Source organism: Natrix helvetica, assembly GCF_964273705.1.
Source record: "Natrix helvetica genome assembly, chromosome: 6".
Classification (NCBI taxonomy): domain Eukaryota; kingdom Metazoa; phylum Chordata; class Lepidosauria; order Squamata; family Natricidae; genus Natrix; species Natrix helvetica.
Window position 1 is genome coordinate 18,064,811 of NC_138553.1, and position 19,590 is coordinate 18,084,400.

Genomic DNA, 19,590 nt, shown 5'->3' on the forward strand with positions numbered 1-19,590 from the left:
CTGTGAACCCTGCACTGGCCACAGGAAGGGCATCCAGCCAATAAATGCTCGGGTCCATTCAGTTTCCATGATTCCACCCTGATGCAGGAGATTACAGGGTCATTAAAAAAACTCTTTGGACGGAAAAGTTGGTCTTTAAAGAAGTAGGATAGGAAGGATATTGATGTCAGGGTTCCAAATAGCATCCAAAAGTAAATTTACAAGGCAAATTATTGCTCTAAGTTCCAATTTGTTAAGAGAGCCATGTTGGCACATCTGGGAAAATGAGAATCTGAAAGCTTCCCAGTTTTCCCCACTCAGTTGAAAGTTCAAGACCTTGGCCCCACACCCACAAGCCCATCACATGGTCCAATCTTCCACTGCCATGCTGGCAGTTCCACCCATCCAATTCTGGTCAGGTGCAGAGGTGCAGAGACAAAGGATGACCTTGGCTTTCTAGAAAGAATTGTGTTATGGCTACATACCATCTAACTCCATACAATCCCCCCTCCCATTTTCCCACAATATAAAATGCATAGTAGAATAATAGAAAGTGTGGCAGGCCAAAGATCCAAAAGAAAAGATGGCTGCAGGCCTGACAATTGACACTTTTGAACTTGGGTGTCAGACAAGACTCCTGTGAATACCAAGGACAGCCATGAAAACAAATTGATGGATCATCGAACAAATCTTACTCGAGGCACAAGTAAACTGAAATTATCCTACTTCAAACTTGTTATGTGAAGACCAAGCTCTCTGGAAAAGGCTCTAATGCTGGGAAAGATAGAAAGAGAAGAGAACGACCAACAGCAAGATGGATGAACTCAGTTACAGGGGTTCCGAATGCACTGTTGGAAGATTTGAAAGTACAGATTAAGGATAGTTTTTTGTAGAGAAGATTTACCTCTGTGGTTGCTAGGTGTCAAAAATGACTTGATGGCACACAATGAATCAATCAATCAACATTGCATACATGCAACACTGGCCATAATTTGCAAGACTAAGACATGCATATTTTTTTCTAATTTTTTGTCCAGAATTTTCTGTACAAGGAAGTATTCTTTCAATTACTTCAAATGTAAGCTCTGTGTATATAGCCCTTAATGTCTCTTAGTGCATTAAAATTAGACGCATTTAATCACCATCTTCTTAAATCATTCCTCGGTTAATGTGACAGCTAAGTGCTAAGTACTAGCATATTGTTCTCAGTTATATCCTGGTAGAATTCTGATTGTTGGATAAGGATGGACGTGAACTATTAATGGTAAAGACTAATTTGTTTTTTTTTAAATAAATAGCTAGTACATTTTGAAATTTTTTTGCGTTACTTCTTACCTTAACTTATTGTGTGCCTCAGGTATTATAATCACAGAGAGACACATCTGTACTTATCCCAGCCCTCGTGTTTTCCGTTCATGTGTAGGTACTTCTCAACTATTCATTTAGTGACTATTCAAAGTTACAACAGCACTGTGACTTATGACCATATTCAGGGGTGGATTTCTGCCGGGGTTACTGCCAGTTTGCTGCATGCGCTGTTTTGCCAGTTGGTTACGCGTGCGTGCACATTTGCCGAAAAATTGTTCTGCGCATACGCAGAACATTTAAAAAGGAGTAAAAAACATGCCAGCAGTGGCATGGGCGACCATGGAACCAGTTCGGGGGCGTGGCCAGCCAGTCATCCCTACCGATTTAGTGATCCAGTCGCAATCTCCACTACCGATTCGCCTGAACTGGTGCGAACCTGTAGGAACCCACCTCTGACCATATTTCATACTTATGACCATTGCAGTATCCTCATGGTCACGTGATCGAAATTCAGATACTTGGCAACTGGCATGTATCGATGATGGTTGTAGTGTCCTGGGGTCATGCAATTACCTTTTGAGACATTTTGACATGCAAAGTCAATAGGGAAGCAGATTCACTTAATGAAAGTGTTACCAACTGAACAAGTGATTCGTGATTCACGTAACACCTGTGGCAAGAAAGGTCGTAAAACGGGGCAAAACTCACCTGGCAACTGTCTTGCTTATTAATGGAAATTTGGGACTCAGTTTTGGTTGCAACCTGAGGACTATCTGTGCTCTTCATATTCCTCTATCATAAAAAGGGCCCTGTTGATTGCTTTTGAGATATTCTCTTGGGTTTTCATCTATTCTGGACTTCTGTGACCTGTTCCTACTTTAATTGTCCTTGGTTACCCTGAGTTGCCTGAAGTCATTTAAAATCAGTGTCTTTAGATATTTTTTTCAAATTTTATCAATCAAATGGCAGAAATAGGTATTTTGCATCCCCACTGGAATGCTTCTGGTACAGAAAGGGTTTGATTTCATGGAGTATAACTGTTAGGTTAGCCCTGTGCGTTGTTCTGCCTTAAGGCGACCAAATGTTTCACTGTTTTTTTAGCCTCTTTAAGCTGTTAGATCAAATGTTGAAAAAGTGCCATACTGTTTTCTAACCACTTAGCAGGAAACTATAGTAGTCTCATTTACCTTGTGATCAGATGTTATGTACCCTGTTGTGATTTATCACTTGCTACGTAAATACTCATTCATGTTTGATTCGGAGAATAAAATCTAGATACAGATTGGAGTATAGGTCTATATCACTTCTTCTAAGCAGCTTTTCTTGCTGCTAAATTTCTTCCCTTATTTTATTTATTTTATTTTAGGAGATTTATATTGCCACCTATTCGCACGTGGCGACTAATGGTGGCATACACGAATATTAAAACTCCATATAAAAATTAATACAACTAATAAAAGAGAGAATCATATAATACCGTATTTTTCAGAGTATAAGACGCAACTTTTTCCCTCAAAAAAGAGGCTGAGAATCTGGGTGCGTCTTATACACTGAATACAGCATTTTTGGCCTCCCGAAGCCCTGTCCCCTTTGAAAAAACAGCCATGCATAGCCTTTAGGAGGCTTCCCAAGTACTCCTGGGGGCTAGGGAGGGCACAAATTAGCAAACAACAGGCCATTTTTTGCCCCCCTGCCCCCAGGAGCACTCTATAAGCCTCCTAAAGTCTATGCATGCCTTTTTTTGACAAAAAATGGGCCCATTTTTGCAAAAAACAGGCAGTTTTTGGGAGGTCTGCAGAGTGCAAAAAGAGTGACTTCCAGTTTGCTCGTAGGATCATTTTTAGTCCTCCGGAGCCTTCATGGAAGCCTCCTGAAGGTCCCTGAAGCCTCCGGAGGACTAAAAATGGTCCTACAAGCAAACCACTCCAAAGGCTTCAGGAAAGCCTCCTGAAGGTCCCTGAAGCCTCTGGGGTGGCGGGGGAGGCTGTTTTCACCCTCCCCAGGCTCCTATAAAGCCTCTGGAGCCTGGGGAGGGCGAAAAAAGCATGCAAAAAATGGGAGGTCGCGACTGTCATGCATGCATGCACACTGGGGGGGGGAGTCGTTCATTGCATTATGGGTGTGGCACACCCACGCATGACCCCCCTGCGCTCCCCCCACTTATTGCACGTGAGCCAAAAAGGTTCGCCATCACTGCCCTAGGGGATGGGACCCACAACATTCCTTGCCTCCCTGCTCTGGTGGGTCAGGTAGATGCGACAGGCAAGAGATGGTTCCCCAGATAACCAAAATGTACCCTATATGGACACCCATGGAATACTGCATTTAATCCTGGATTTAAATGTAATTTAAAGCAATCTCAGAAAAATGGACATAATATATATTAAAGGTGAGTTGAATATCATTAATTGAAATCAATGCTTATCTTTATACTATTTAATTTATTACTGTATAGCAGTGGTTCTCAACCTTAGTCACCATACCATAAAAAAAGATGTTGAAGCTCTAGAAAGAGTGCAGAGAAGAGCAACAAAAATTATTGGGGGACTGGAGGCTAAAATATATGATGAACGGTTGCAGGAACTGGGTATGTCTAGTCTGATGAAAAGAAGGACTAAGGGAGACATGATAGCAGTCTTCCAGTATTTGAGAGGCTGCCACAGAGAGGAGGGGGTCAACCTATTTTCAAAAGCACCTGAAGGCCAGACAAGGAATGATAGATGGAAACAGATGAAGGAGAGATTCAACCTAGAAATAAGGATAAATGTTCTGACAGTGAGAACAATCTACCAGTGCTTGCCTTCAGAGGTTGTGGTAGTTTCATCACTGGAAGCTTTTAAGAAGAGGCTGGACAGCCATCTGTCAAAGTGGCATAGGATCTCCTGCTTGAGCAAGGGGTTGGAGTAGATCACTTACAAGGTCCCTTCCAACTCTGTTATTCTGTTCTGTTCTGTTCTGTTCTGTTCTGTTCTGCTCTGCTCTGCTCTATTCTATTCTATTCTATTCTATTCTATTCTATTCTATTCTATTCTTCACCACCAACCTCCTTTAAATACCTTTTGTGGCAATGGACCATGGCCATGAACCACTCCAACTTAACTCAAGACTTAAATCATAATATTTCTTCAAGCCTTTGTGGACCCTCTGTGACAACATCACAATTCCCCAGGAGTCCGTGGACCACAAGTTAAGAACCACTGCTTGCTCAGCTTTTGTTTAAGAATCACACAGCACCATTCATTTGTTTTTGATCCTCACCTAGGTGGTCTGTTTTGTGTGAGGTTCTGTAAAAGTTTGTTTAGCTTTCTCTTACCTGGACGAAGATGTAGGCTCTGTAATCTGCCTTTGCATTCGAGCGTGTTTGATGAGATGTTCTTTTAAAGCATTTTGGACTTCTGCTGGAATGTCCGGGGACGTGTGGCTGATTTTCATCGCGGCTTCCAGGATATGTGTCGAGGGCTTCCCATTTTCTTTCACACTTTCCTTTTTCTCGTTGGTTTCCAAAAACTCAGGAGGAACGGTGGTGGTGCTCTGAGGGATGCTTGTTGTGTCTGAAGCGGCGGGTTTGCTTCGCCACCATGGCCAACACAACTTCCAGAAGACGAAGAGCGAGACTAGCAGCAAGGCGAGCCCACAGAAGCTGACGACAACCGCGAGCAGGCTGACAGAGATGTCTGCAAACAAGGGAGGAAAGGCATTCGAGTGGCTTTAATTTCTTTGAATTGGTAGATTAATTCAAAATGTAATTGGGTCAATTAGTAGATTAGTCATGTTATAACGCAATCTGAGTGCTGATTTAATCAGCTGCAAGTTGAGCTGCATGTGTCTGTGTGCATACCAGCCCGCCTTCCGCATGGCCTGGTTGGGAATAGGCCACAGTAGTTGGTCACGGCCCAGGGGTTTGTAACTCCTGATCTAGCTGATGGAAGCCATGGTGTTGCAACACAAGTGCTTCCTTTTTTTCCTACATGCATCACATCGCAACATCTCCCTTCTGACCACATTACAAATGACACCATTCAAAAATATTTTGGTGTGGTGCAGTGGTGAAATGCAATTTTTTTTTACTACCGGTTCTGTGGGCATGGTGGGCAAGGTGTGGCTTGGTGGGAGTGGCTTGGTGGGTGTGACAGGGGAAGGTTACTGCAAAATCCACATTTCCTCCCGATCAGCTGGGACTGGGGAGGCAGAGAATAGATGGGGCGGGGCCAGCCAGAAGTGGCATTTGCCGGTTCTCCGAACTACTCAAAATTTCTGCTACCGGTTCTCCATAACCTATCAGAACCTGCTGGATTTCACCCCTGGTGTGGAACCAATTATAGAGAAGCTGAGAGAAGGCCGGCTCTGCTGGTATGGACATGTCCGGAGAGCAGCACCTGCCACTGTTGCCAAGACTGCCTACCAACTAGAAGTCAATGGCCAGCGACCTCGCAGGTACCCCAAAACAGAGATGGAAACACACCATCAACAGAGATATGCAAGCCAAGGACCTGCGCCCTGGAGATGCAGCTGACCGTGCAAAGTGGTGTTCAGCCATCTGAACAATGAACCCTGCACTTGCAGGAATACTCTAGGAAGAAGAATCAGATCACACGTATGCCTAAACACATTGGCACTTTCATCACAACATGATACTGTTTTCACCTTTGTGATGAAAAGCAACAAGTTCCTGATGATGTGCTGCTCTAGCATATATCCTAATACTACACCAACTCTGAAGTGCAAGAAGAAAATATGGGGGTGAGTTGTCCCCAGTCTTCCAGACCTTAAAAAAAAGGAATTGATCCAAACTTTCTGCCCTTTATAAAAAATAAAATCTTCTTAAGATATAGAACCGGGATGGCGAACGTATGGCACTCGTGTCACAGGTGGCACGTGGAGCCATTTGTCAGGGCATGCGAGGCATCACCCTGTCAGCTGAATTCAGCCTTTTTTAAAGCCATTTTTCACCCTCCCCAGGTTCCAGTGGCTTTATAGGAGCCTGGGAGGGCGAAAAGAGCCCCCGCCCCCCTGGAGGCCCTCCAAAGGCTTCCCGGTGCAGGAGGCCGACTATTCCACGCCCACCATGGCCACACCCACCCGCAACCGGGCAGAGAACCTGTTGTTGAAATTTTTGAAGCCCATCCCTGGTCTGGAGACAGCGTTCCATGGTAACTTCCCTTGGTTCCTCTCTTGTTGTCACTCAGAAAGTTGACAAAAGCCCATTTTTAGGTCTCTGTGGGTACAAGAGGCTTGCTTGCAACATTATTATAGGGGATGGAGTTGATGGTTGGTATTATTTAATGGCATGTTTATTTCATTTTTATTGCTTTATGATAGTTTTACGGTGTTACAATTTTATTTTCTATTTTTACTGCTGTAAGTGGCTGAGCATTATTTTCAAGTTGGCAGTGTACAATTCTGAAACTAATAAATAAACACCATGATATTTTTGATTGCCCCTTTTTGCCTTGAACGTAAGAGTTGAGGTTTCCTTTTTATTACAGTGGAAATGCTGCTAAAATGCTGGCGCCCGGGCTAGTATTTCAGTGAGAAAAGCAATTTTTGGCTTTTGAAAAAGTAGAATTACAAGATGATGAAAAGGTTTCAATAGTGAGAATTCTAAAGGATGATTGCAGAGGCATAACATGTTTATCTGTCCAATGCATCGTTGCCTACATGTAGCCTCTTAAAATAAAGAAGAGCGATGCTATCGTACCAGTGAAGCTTGTGCAATTCTTCCGTTCTATCCAAAAACTCAGAGATTTTCTTCAATAACAAAAATGATGGAAAGCAAGCACTGTGGTTGTTAAATAAACCAGAGCTTTGCTGTGGGTAGAGTTTTCTCCAAAACTAGAAGCACCAGTTTTCAGCAAAACTATCATAAAATGTTGTAAAATGTGGTCATGTGACTGTGCTGCGCTGTAAAGAGAGATTGTGGCTGTGTTATCAGGCACCTGAAGTTTTGTCACATGACTATGGGGGAGGGGAGCATTGGAACTTTAAATCCAAGTCATAATTCGCTCTAAAGTAGGTTTGTTTATTGGACAAACCATTTGTCTGAAAAGGTACAAGGCCGCGTGACACAGGTGGCACGCAGTGCCCTCTCTGCAGGCACGCGAGCCATCGCCCCAGATCAGCTCCACCGTGCATGCGTGCACGCCTCCCACTGGCCAGCTGATTTTCGGGTCTCTGCCATGAATGCGTGGGGGGAGGCATGTGTGAGATGTGCGCGCATGCACTGGGGAGTGGGGGGGGTGTCGCACATGCATTTGGGGGAAAAGAGGGAGCAGGGGGGGTTGGGCACCTCCACTCCGTGGCCCTTTTTTGGTTTCAGGAGGCTGCAGGGATGCCTACTAGGCCCAAAATGTGGCACGGGGGAATGTCACACGTACATACATGGGGGGGGGAGTGCTGGAGGTCACGCACACATGCATGTGAGGCAAGGGGAGTGCGGGGGGGGGGGGGGGCGCATGGACATGCACAGGGGGTAGGGTGCAGGGGCTGTACTACCGAACCAGTAGTAAAAAAATTAGCAATCCACGTCTAGATAGATGATAGATAGATAGATAGATAGATAGATAGATAGATAGATAGATAGATAGATAGATGATAGATAGATAGATAGATAGATGATAGATAGATAGATAGATAGATAGATAGATAGATATAATTAGAGAAAGAGATGATAGATAGATAGATAGATAGATAGATAGATAGATAGATAGATAGATGATAGATAGATGATAGATAGATGATAGATAGATAGATAGATATAATTAGAGAGAGAAAGAGATGATAGATAGATAGATACCGTAGATAGATATAATTAGAGAGAGAGATGATAGATAGATAGATAGATAGATATAATTAGAGAGAGAAAGAGATGATAGATGATAGATAGATAGATAGATAGATATAATTAGAGAGAGAAAGAGATGATAGATAAATAGATAAATAGTTAGATAGATAGATGATAGATAGATAGATAGATAGATAGATAGATAGATAGATAGATAGATATAATTAGAGACAGAAAGAGATGATAGATAGATAGATAGATAGATAGATAGATAGATATAATTAGAGAGAGAAAGAGATGATAGATAAATAGATAGATAGATGATAGATAGATAGATAGATAGATAGATAGTTAGATAGATAGATGATAGATAGATAGATATATAATTAGAGAGAGAAAGAGATGATAGATAGATAGATAGATAGATAGATATAATTAGAGAGAGAAAGAGATGATGATAGATAGATAGATGATAGATAGATAGATAGATAGAATGTAGATAGATAATGATAGATAGATAGATAGATAGATAGATAGATAGATAGATAGATGGTAGATAGATAGATAGATAGATAGATAGATAGATAGATAGATAGATAGATATAATGTAGATAGATAGATGATAGATAGATAGAAGATAGATAGATAGATAGATAGATAGATAGATAGATAGATAGATATAATGTAGATAGATAGATGATAGATAGATAGAAGATAGATAGATAGATAGATAGATAGATAGATAGATAGATAGGTAGGTAGGTAGGTAGATAGATATATGATAGATAGATAGATAGATAGATAGATAGATAGATAGATAGATAGATAGATAGAATGTAGATAGCTAGCTAGCTAGCTAGCTAGATGATAGATAGATAGATGATAGATAGATAGATAGATAGATAGATAGATAGATAGATAGATAGATAGAATGTAGATAGCTAGCTAGCTAGCTAGCTAGATGATAGATAGATAGATGATAGATAGATAGATAGATAGATAGATAGATAGATAGATGATAGATAGATAGATAGAGATGATAGATAGATAGGTAGATAGATAGATGATAGATAGATAGAGAGAGAGAGAGAGAGTAAGAGAGAATGAGAGAGAGAGAGAGATGATAGATAGATAGATGATAGATAGATAGATAGATAGATAGATAGATAGATAGATAGATAGATAGATAGATAGATAGATAGATGATAGAATAGCAATAGCACTTAGACTTGTATACTCACAGTGCTTTACAGTCCTCCCTAAGTGCTTTACAGAGTCAGCCTATTTCCCCCAACAATCTTGGTCCTCATTTTACTGACCTCGGAAGGATGGAAGGCTGAGTCAACCTTGAGCCTGGTGAGATTCGAACTGCCAAATTGCAGTCAGCCGGCAGTCAGCAGAAGTAGCCTGCAGTACTGAACTCTAACCACTGTGCCACTGTGGCTCATAACTTTATTGTCACTTTGAATGTACACTAATTGGCATACATTAAAAGGAAATTCTGTTGCATGCAGCTCTCAAAAGGTCACCCCCTTCAATGCGCAGTACACAAAGATGACAAAATAAGTAAATAAATACAAAATTATGCATATACCCACACATATTATATGACTCCAAGATTCCAATACGGAAGCAGCCATGGAGTCTTGCTTTTAAGTAATGTGATGAGAATGTATAGAATCAATAGACAAGGCTTTCCTATAGTAGAGTGGTGATAAAACCTGTCCCAGATGCTTCAGTTGCTTTCTTGCTTTCTTTTACAGTTATACGAAGAGCTTAACCCAAGAAATGATGGCCATAAATCATGTGCTGCTTTATAGAGGGAAAAGGTATCTTCGCTTCACAGGTCATTTCCTTCTAGCTGAGCACAACGGTCAGGAGGACTGAGCATCTGGCACACAACAGGAAACAACAGTTCATCCCTCCACATGATACCAAAGTGAATGATGATGCAATAATGGCACAAACTGTTTTCTAACAACAAGTAAATCATGTTTCATGCTCAGCAGAGGACAATAAAAGCAAGCAAAAAGCCTAGTAAAAAGTAATGGAAACAAAAAAAGGGGGGAGGGGAAAGTTAAGGGTGGGATATTATGCACTCAACTTTGGTAGGAAGGAGTACTGCCCTACCACATGGGCATCTGCTGTCAAAACTTGATGAGCTCTGATAATAGTTATGCTAACATATTTGTTGTGGCCCGCCAGCAGCCAATGGAGCTGGTGGTAGATTCAGACAGTGAGGAGGTTGGGGAGAAACATGGGGCTGGAGTCTGGGGAAGGCTCTGATGAGGGCCCTGTGTCAGAGGCAGAGATGGGGCCAGGGCCGTCTGACAGTTATTAGCTGCCTTCGGAGTCGGATATCAGTGAGACAGAAGAACAGCTGGAGCCTGTTCCCGATGTGCGCATACGTAGAGCTGCCAGGATAAGGGAACAGCTGAGGAACAAGGGGCGACTCAGGAGTAAAGGCACAGGTGGACCGTGAATGGCCCCTCCCTTATGGAATAAGGGAGGGGAGTTTGCAGGAGACAATTAGTTCAATTCATTAGGGTGAAGATCTGTTCCTGAGTTCTTGCCAAGTAATTGATGCTACAGCATGGCATTTAGAAGACATCAGCCTGGCAACTCTCCAAGCCTGATAAAGGTCTGTAGTTGTGAAATCTCATGAAAGATTTCTGTTTCCTGGGACTTTGCTGGAGAGGAATTCCCTTTAACCTAAATAAAAGAAGTTTTATCGGGATGAGGAGTCGGCTTCATGATCTTTGGAGGTCTAGGTCAGACTGTGGAACAATACCTTCTCCTGTTCTCCTTTATAAGAGTTGATTATCCAATCGACAAACTATTAAGGGTGAAAACATTTACCTAATTTATTTTAGGTTGCTTGTTAATAAAGCTATTTTAGGTGATGTTCATCAAAGTTTGAAATGCTATCTGGTGGTTTTGGATGCGAGCCTTAGCTAACTCTGTATAGGACATTGTCATTCTATCTAGGACTTCTATAGGATTTAGAAAAGCAATGGAGGCTCTCATTCAGTATTACAAAGAGAATAAATAACCAGCACCATCCACATTATACTTTTTAACCAGAAAACCAAAGCCAGTTTGGTCTAGTGGTGGTTAGGTCCAAAGGTGCTTTTTCAGGAGGCAACTGGAGGCAATCGCTACAGACTTTTAGCTATACAATTTGGGATGAACACCCTTTGAATGGTGTGGGAGTAGGAATGGATTCCCAGTGGGGAAAAAATTACAGACTACAGGAACCAGAAGCACTACTCAGGTGACCCAGAGGACACATATAAACTTCCAAGTGCTTCAAGGACCCTCTAAAAGGATGCAAATGACCAGCTGTCTGCAAGGAGTATAAATCCTTCCATTCCCCACTATCCAGTCAGAGCTGAAGAAGCTTCTTGGATGAGAAGTGAAATGTCTTCAAAAGAAAAAAAAAACAAAAAGTCCATTTGCCTTCTGTCATGTTGGGGCAACCATGACCTGGATGACTGAGAATCTCTACAGATTTCTAGTGGTTAGGGTTTATACATCCAAAATACTTAAAGGGCAATGTATGTTCCCAGTGTGCCTGATTAATGCATACTGAATTGGAATAATTATAGAGTTTAGTCAGAAGCTATCCTTAACAGTCAGAGTACTTTTATATCTCTCTTGTCTTGAAACTACAATTAGACTTTTCTCATCTTGGTGGTTATAAAGCTTCTAAGGTCATGAAGCCTGAGCATCTAAATCAGAATCAAACTCTTGTAGATCAAAAGATCTTCCCATTCATGAAAACATTTTTTTTCCTTACAAATCTGTTCCACAGCTTGCTGACTGACACCAAACCTTGCTATTTGAGAACAAGAGAGATTGCTTTAAGGTAGTTCCTCCCCCAAACAAAGAAGCTAGACAGAAAATTATCTAAAACATAACCAATGATTCCATATATTGCCCAATTTCCCTACATTGTCAGTTAGGGTTAATGACTCTCATTTCAACAATTCCCGGACATGTTTAACAAACATGGCCGTGTGTGCCATTTTTATATGTGGGCATAAATGTGTGAATAGCTGTACACTGATATTGGCAGAAGACATTCATTCATTCATTCATTCATTCATTCATTCATTCATTCATTCATTTGATTTGTCAACTGTTTAAAAGATAATAGGAATAAAAATAAACCTTCTGAGTATGAATGAAATGGGTAGGAATAAATGGGAACAGTAGGACAGGGACAGTAGATACAACGGTGCACTTATGCACGCCCCTTACAGATCTCTTAGGAATGGGGTGACGTCAATAGTAGACAGTTTAAGGTTAATGTCATGGGGATTTGAAGATATAACAACAGTCAGGTAGTGCATTCCAGGCATTGACCACTCTGTTCCTGAAGTCATATTTTCTGCAATCAAGTTTGGAGCAGTTTACATTGAGTGTGTATCTGTTGTGTGCTCTTCTATTATTGCAGTTGAAGCTGAAGTAGTCATCGACCAGTAGGATGTTGTAGCGGTTAATTTTGTGTACTATGCTTAAGTCTGACCGTTTTTCAAGCCTGGTGGTGTAGGGTTTCCTTTTGCAAGCAGAGGAGTGTAGTACTCTTCTCATGAAATACCCCTGGACTCACTCAATTGTATTAATGTTTGATATACAGTGCGGATTCCAGACAGATGAGCTGTATTCGAGAATTGGTGTAGCAAAGGTATTGTATGTCCTAGTTAGCAATACAATATTATCAGAGGAGAAGCTTTGTAAGATTAGGATGACAACTCTTAATGCCTTTTGGGCGATGCTGTTACTATTTAGGAAGTAATCCTGCTGGAAGTGCCTTCTGAAAGGGCAGGTGTGCTCAGGTGCATGGAGAGGTTCTTGATTGTGCTGAGTCTTTGAGAAATAAGATGCTGGGGTTGTGTGTGTGTCAAGGGATGCTTTGAAGCAGTTTTCCCAACAATCCACCTGTATGGACTTTAGGCTACAGTACAACTATAAGTATAAGATAATTACTTGGGGGTGGAGAATTGCTTTAGCTTTCTTTTATGTGCTGTATATATCCTATTCCTTTGTTTGGGGATGTTGAGGATAAGAATAATAACAAATAAATGTTGATGTACTGCTTTAGAATTATCAAAGGACTTCACAAACATTTTCTCTCTAACTCTGAAAGGCATAATAAAGCAGAAGTAAAGTGGCATTTTAATTAGAGCCACATAATAACAAAATAAAGCTGTCTTTTGTTTGCATCAGATCATAAATGTTATCTATCTATTCCAGGATTAACTGTGTAAACAATTGGCAATGCTTCATATCTCCAAGTGGTGTCTGCCTCTTGCATGATAATAAAACAATGTTAAAAATGTTAGACTTTGTGGGAGGTTTTGTGATTTTTTTTTTTTTTTGCAATCTCAGGGATGATCATGGAGAGTCTGGAAAAAAAAGCCATTGTGCCAGATCACATATGGGGCCAGAAAAAGTAATAAAGTATATTTCGGTTTGCAATTAATCTCCAGAGTTTTAGCCCAACAGTCCTTCAAAACAAGCAAACAAATGTTGGAGATGCCAGGAACAGAACAAGGTATGTTTGCATCAAAGCTGAGCTACGATTCCTCCCCAAATAAAATGAATTTAAAGAAGAGAGACATGATTTTGAAACAGGGCTACCTGGAACAGACTTTGGTTTCTTAGCAACTACAATATACTAATGGGAAAGAATGGTGAGTGGAAATATTGTGCCAAACCTATCAAAATACTTGTATTTTGCTCACATATTACCTTTGGATTGTTTTTGCGTCTTTACAACTTAAATGGTATGCTTCTATCTGTAACTGGACAGCTAGTGATTGCAAATATTAGATACATTAGCCTTCATCCTTTTCCCAGGAAAAAGAAAATGAATATTAATCTTTAGAAAATTGAGAGATAGCCTGCAATATGGATTGCTTTCAGTTGAATGCTTCTTGTATAACTCTGCTTATATTTCAACTTTTCTTTGGGAGCTCAAGAGAGTTAGACAGGAAGCTTCCCTTTTTCTTTTTCATTTTATCCAGAGGAATAAAACTTCGAATGATAGATGGGTTGATGTCCCGATGTCACCCAGTGAACTCCATAGTGGAAAGCCAACTTAATCCTCTTGTTTTCTTATTCCCAATCTGCCATTGTAACTGCTGCAATAATAAGTTTTGAATAAGTTTTGTTAGGCTTTTCCAAGGTGCAGTCATGAAGGACTGTACATTATTTCTCTTGAAGCTTTGTGAATACAGTGTTGACTACAGCTAGATGATTTTGGTCAATGCCTATTTGCCAAATCACTTATCGGAATTTCAGGGCTAATGTGGAAGACTCTAATACTTAAAGTAAACACTCTCATTCATGTCAAAACAGCCCCTAAATTGTGGGGAGCAATGAATACGTTTAAGTCCACAGTGACAATCATGAGTGTGTCTCAAATGTTACCTTAAATGTGACCGAAAATGGCCTGGACTTTGTCCTAAATGCTGAAAGATGGCCTACCTGTAGGTTATCCTGTGGTAATAATGATCGGGATATAAGCTTTTACAGAAGTGAGGGGGGAATAATGATAGGGGGGAAAGTAACCTTTATTTCTGACTCTGTACAATGACAGCCCCCCAAAGTTATGCTGTCAGAAGCTTGACAGGAAATTGTTGTCAAAATCAGTAGTTCGGCAGCTGGATACCTCAAGTAAAAATAGTTTCTACCTGGATCACATTAGACTTTGGTACAAGCAACTGAAGTTCGATCTAGCTACCTGACTGAAACAGAGTAAATCAAGGCAGGAATCTCCAAATTGAATCACGTGGTTTCAAATTGCCCTGTAGTTTTTGAAGCTGGGTGAGGATTCTGGAGCCCTTCTGGGAAGGTTACAGATACAATACGGCACAACTTTCATGCATGGAGAACACTGAGGGGGAAAGCTGAGGGTGTGATAGGTTCTCTGACACCAACAATTATTTGGAAGAAGCTTCTTAGATGAGAAGTGAAATGTTTTCAAGGGGGGAAAAAAACACCAAGAAAGTCCATTTGCCTTTTGAAAAGCACCTTTGGGACAACCATGTCCTGGATGATTGAGAATCTCTGTAGACAGAGCTTTTGGGAGTATCCAGTACTGCTTTAGGCTCCATTCGATTTCTCAGCTGTCAGCTTCAGCATGGTCAATCACAAGCCCTACTGATGTGTCTGCTAATTAATTAACATAGTCAAATCCCATACTTGGGGGGGGGGAGTCCTTTTAGGAAGAAATTTTCTGATAAATTGTATTATATTCTGGTCACACGCAACGAAGTTGTTATACTATCCCATAGGGAAAGTGAGTGGTCATTCTTACTTTTGCCCAAAAGGCATCAAATGTTACAAATGCACACTTTTGCCAAGTTAACTTGATCTCTGAAGAAAGGAAGGCAAGCTAGTTGACCAATCTTTTGGACCAGAAAACCTAGTGATGACAGGCAGCAAAGAAAGCTGCCTTTTAAGAACAATTGATAATCATATTTAACAGAATAACAGAACAGAATAACAGAGTTGGAAGGGACCTTTGAGGTCTTCTACTCCAACCCCCTCCTCAGGAAGGAAACCCTACACCATTTCAGACAAATGGTTGTCCAATCTCTTCTTAAAAACTTCCAATGTTGGAGCATTCACAACTTCTGGAGGCAAGTTGTACCACTGATTAATTCTTCTCACTGTCAGGAAATGTGCCCTTAGTTCTAGCTTGCTTCTCTCCTTGTTTAGCTTCCACCCATTGCTTCTTGTCCTGCCTTCAGATACTTTGGAGGATAGCTCCCACTTCTTTGTGGCAGCGTCTGAGATATCGGAACTCTGCTATCATGTCTCGCCTAGTCCTTGTTTTCATTAAACTAATCCTACCAAATTCCAGCAACTATTCTTTATATGTTTTAGTCTCCAGTCCCTTAATCATCTTTGCTGCTCTTGTCTGCACTCTTTCTAGAGTCTTAGTATCTTTTTGATATCATGGCAATATACATCATGGCAAATATTTCAGTGCCATGCCCAGAACAATATCTTAGAAAAACAATCGGAAAAGTATTTTAAAGTGTTTATGTTTAAAATGAGCCTGGACACTTTGTTTATTTATTTACTTATTTATATCCCACCTTTATTATTTTTACAAATAAATCAAGGGGGCAAACACACACCACACTCCTTCCTCCTCCTATTTCTCCCATAACAACAACTCTGTGAAGTAGAATGGGTTGAGAGTGACTGGCCCAAAGTCACCCAGCTGGCTTTCATGGCAAAGGTGGGACTTGAACTCAAATCTCCTGATTTCTAGCCTGTTCTTTAACCACTTGACCAAACTGACTCTTTTTTTTTCTTTTGTACTGGCTTAGTACAACTTTGCATTGGCTTAATACAACTTTAGATAACTTCTCTTTGGACAATTTGCATATTGCTATCCAAATCTTTTTTTTGCATTTCTGCATCTCTGCATTAAAAGAATGAGCAGGGATGGATGTTTTAAAAATCATTGTGGTGAAGCTGTTAAAACTATTCACCTAAACCAAACTCAGGTTAACAATTTCTAAGGGAGACATCATTTCTGCTGTTTTTCACCTTCATGCAAAATTGAGCATATACATATGGCTTGAATTTCAGTGGTGAGATTCAGCCAGTTCGCACCGCTTCGGAAGAACTGGTTGTTGACTTTCTGAGCAGTTTGATCAACTGGTTGTTGAAAGAAACCATTAAGGAAGAGAACCGGTTGTTAAATTATTTGAATCCCACCACTGGTTTTGATGCTTCCGTGTTATAGCCTAGGAATGAAACTTTTCAAATCTTGAAGATGTTGGAATTACAAGTTCTTGGAATCTTGAAATTCCAGTTAAGATCGATTCATTCATACTGGCCTGTTATTGATATTTTTCAGTTTGAACATTCCTGAGAACATTACCAAAGATAAAATGAACATCTGGAGGATTGTGGCCTATTTTTTTTAAAAAAAGAAATTGGATTCATCAGATAGCAATAGCACTTAGACTTACATACCACTTCATAGTGGTTTCCAGACCTCCTTAAGATCCTTGTCTAATGAGTTATGATGAATTATGAATTAACTAATGGTTAGTGAAGTCTGACAGAACTTGGGTTATAATATGAATTTTGGAAGTGGTTATTATATTATTAAGGATGGGAAAGTTTGAACACACATTTTCCTTGAAGAATCGATCAGTGAATTACCACCCATGTTCAAATATATTACTTCTGCATAAAACCGTGGATTGAATAGTACCCAATTGAATGATAGAGGCATAAAGTCACCATCAAAACAGCCTCCCCCCCCCCATACCCACAAAATGGCCTTTTTTCAATCAACAGACACGTAACAAAGACCTGATTTATTGAGAGCAAATAAATAAACATTAGAACTCAACTTTAACAGTTTTAAAGAGCAAATCTGAATTTTAAATTGGGCTTGGAAACAAAGTGGCAACCAATATAGCAGGAACAATAGCTTATGTTATCCTAGGCCAGTATTTCTCAACATTAGCAACTCTAAGAAGTGTGAACTTGGATGCTGGCTAGGGAATTCTGAGAATTGAAGTCCAGACATCTTAGAGTTGCCAAGGGTGAGAACACTATCCCAGACCTTAGTCAGTTGCTCTTTGCACTTCATTCATGACAGCTCAACATAAAGGGGTATCAATATTTTAGACTTCTTATATTGAGAGCCTGTTTGCTGTAGAGTTTTAAGGCACCATGCTAGAAACTGAGAGATTGTGAGTTTTAGTCTTGCCTTGGGCAAGCTGGGTGACTCTGTGAGAACCTTAGGAAGAAGGCAATAGCAAACCACTTCCAAAACTTATGCCGTGAAAAAAGTATTGATTTTTCTAAAGCAGTGTGCTTCAATCTTGGTAATTCTAAGATGCGTGGGCTTCAATTTCCAAAATTCCCCAGCCAGCACTTCCGGGAATTGAAGTCCATACATCTTAGAATGTCCAAGGTTGAGAAGCACTGCTCTAGAAAAAAGAAATAACAAAAGAAATTTAAGGCAAGTCTGCATCATTGGTAGAGTTTAAAATGACCAAAATGCTCTGATCTTCCCCAGTTCATTCAGAAAAGACACCACCGGAGCCTTTTATGAGTATTCAGTGGAAGGTGTGACTATTTGAAACTGGGAAGAGTTATAAAGTTAAATCTCTAATATGGGGAATGTTACATCTTCTGTTGCCACACTGAATTAGCAGATCTGAAGAGAGTTCCACTCACTTTCATATACATGTAAGTAGTACTTTTGGACACAATTTTGATCTCTGATAATGCATGTATAGAGTTCCCAAGAACTCCATAAGGCATATGGTAACTTTAAGAGGAAATACAAACTTATCTACAATTGTCCCAAAGGTGTTTTTTTTTTCAAGAGGCAACTAGACTTTCTGTTTTTTTTTTCTTTGAAGACATTTTGCTTCTTGGATGAGAAGCAAAACGTCTTCAACTCTGAAGAGCTGAAGAAACTTCTTGGATGAGAAACAAAATGTCTTAAAAGAAAAACCAGAATGTCCAGTTGCTTCTTGGAAAAAAAGCACCTTTGGGACAACCATGACCTGGATGACTGAGAATCTCCATAGACATTTATCTACAACTGGAAATCCACCTAGAGCTGTTGACTCTTTAACTATAACATCTCTGTCTTATCTGGCTCCAGATTCAGCTCGTATGCTCCCCTCCCACTCCCAAACTACCTATAGCTCACTTTTATGCATTCCAATTAGCAACAAACAGAGACAGACCCTTTCCTAGCTTTTTTAAAAAAGCAAGCTACCAGGACTGGAATATTCTACGTGCAAAGCATGTGTCCTGCCTCTGATCTATGCCCTCTCTGCTCTAGATTGGGGAGGCATCTGGCTGGCCATTGCTGGAAGCAAAATACTGGACAAGATAGATTGCTGCCTGATTAATCAATGCTATTATTCTGACCTTATGAGATACAATGGAAAACAAAAGGAAATACCCTCCCTCTTTTGAGAGGAAGGCAAGGACACACAAATCCTATCTGCACAGACCAATGGTCTCTCTCTCTCTCTCCCTTTCTGTCTCTGTCTCTCTCTCCCTATCCCATAGGACATTTTTCTCCCAATAACACGTCTGAAGCATTCCTACTGATTCCTGCCACCTGTTGCCTTGCACCTAACTTTGGGCATCCCTGTTTAGAGGATCTCAGGAGCAAAGGGCCAGGGAGTCTAAATACATAGCAATATTCCCATTCCTACATATTTAAGTCTCTCTAACCTAGCTGGAATGTTCCTATACAGATGATGATGATGATGATGATGATGATGATGGTTTGATGATGACAACGGCAACAACAACAACAAATGTGACAGCAGAAGTTTCAATTTAAAAATCTCTCTTCTTTTGCAATAAATCATAACGTTCCCCGCTTTGATCCTCAATTATTTGAAACCAAGAAGGAAAGATTACCACAAAAATGTGTCCGTCTGTAAACACACAACCCCACACAACAGTAATTCCTTTCAGAGCTGGTTAGCAAGAGGCAGAGCTGT

The 19,590-nt window shown here is 40.5% G+C and overlaps 1 protein-coding gene across 2 annotated transcripts in view; it reads right to left on the bottom strand.

Moving 5' to 3' along the window:
• Positions 1 to 19,590, bottom strand: part of SYT10 (synaptotagmin 10) — a gene marked incomplete at its 3' end in the record, with an annotated part of 54,311 nt that overhangs the window by 33,402 nt on the left and 1,319 nt on the right. For both annotated transcript variants that reach the window (XM_081958310.1, XM_081958309.1), the window contains exon 2: positions 4,601 to 4,961. In XM_081958310.1, coding sequence (XP_081814436.1) covers positions 4,601 to 4,961 — 361 coding nt within the window. The remainder of the gene's footprint in view (positions 1 to 4,600; positions 4,962 to 19,590) is intronic.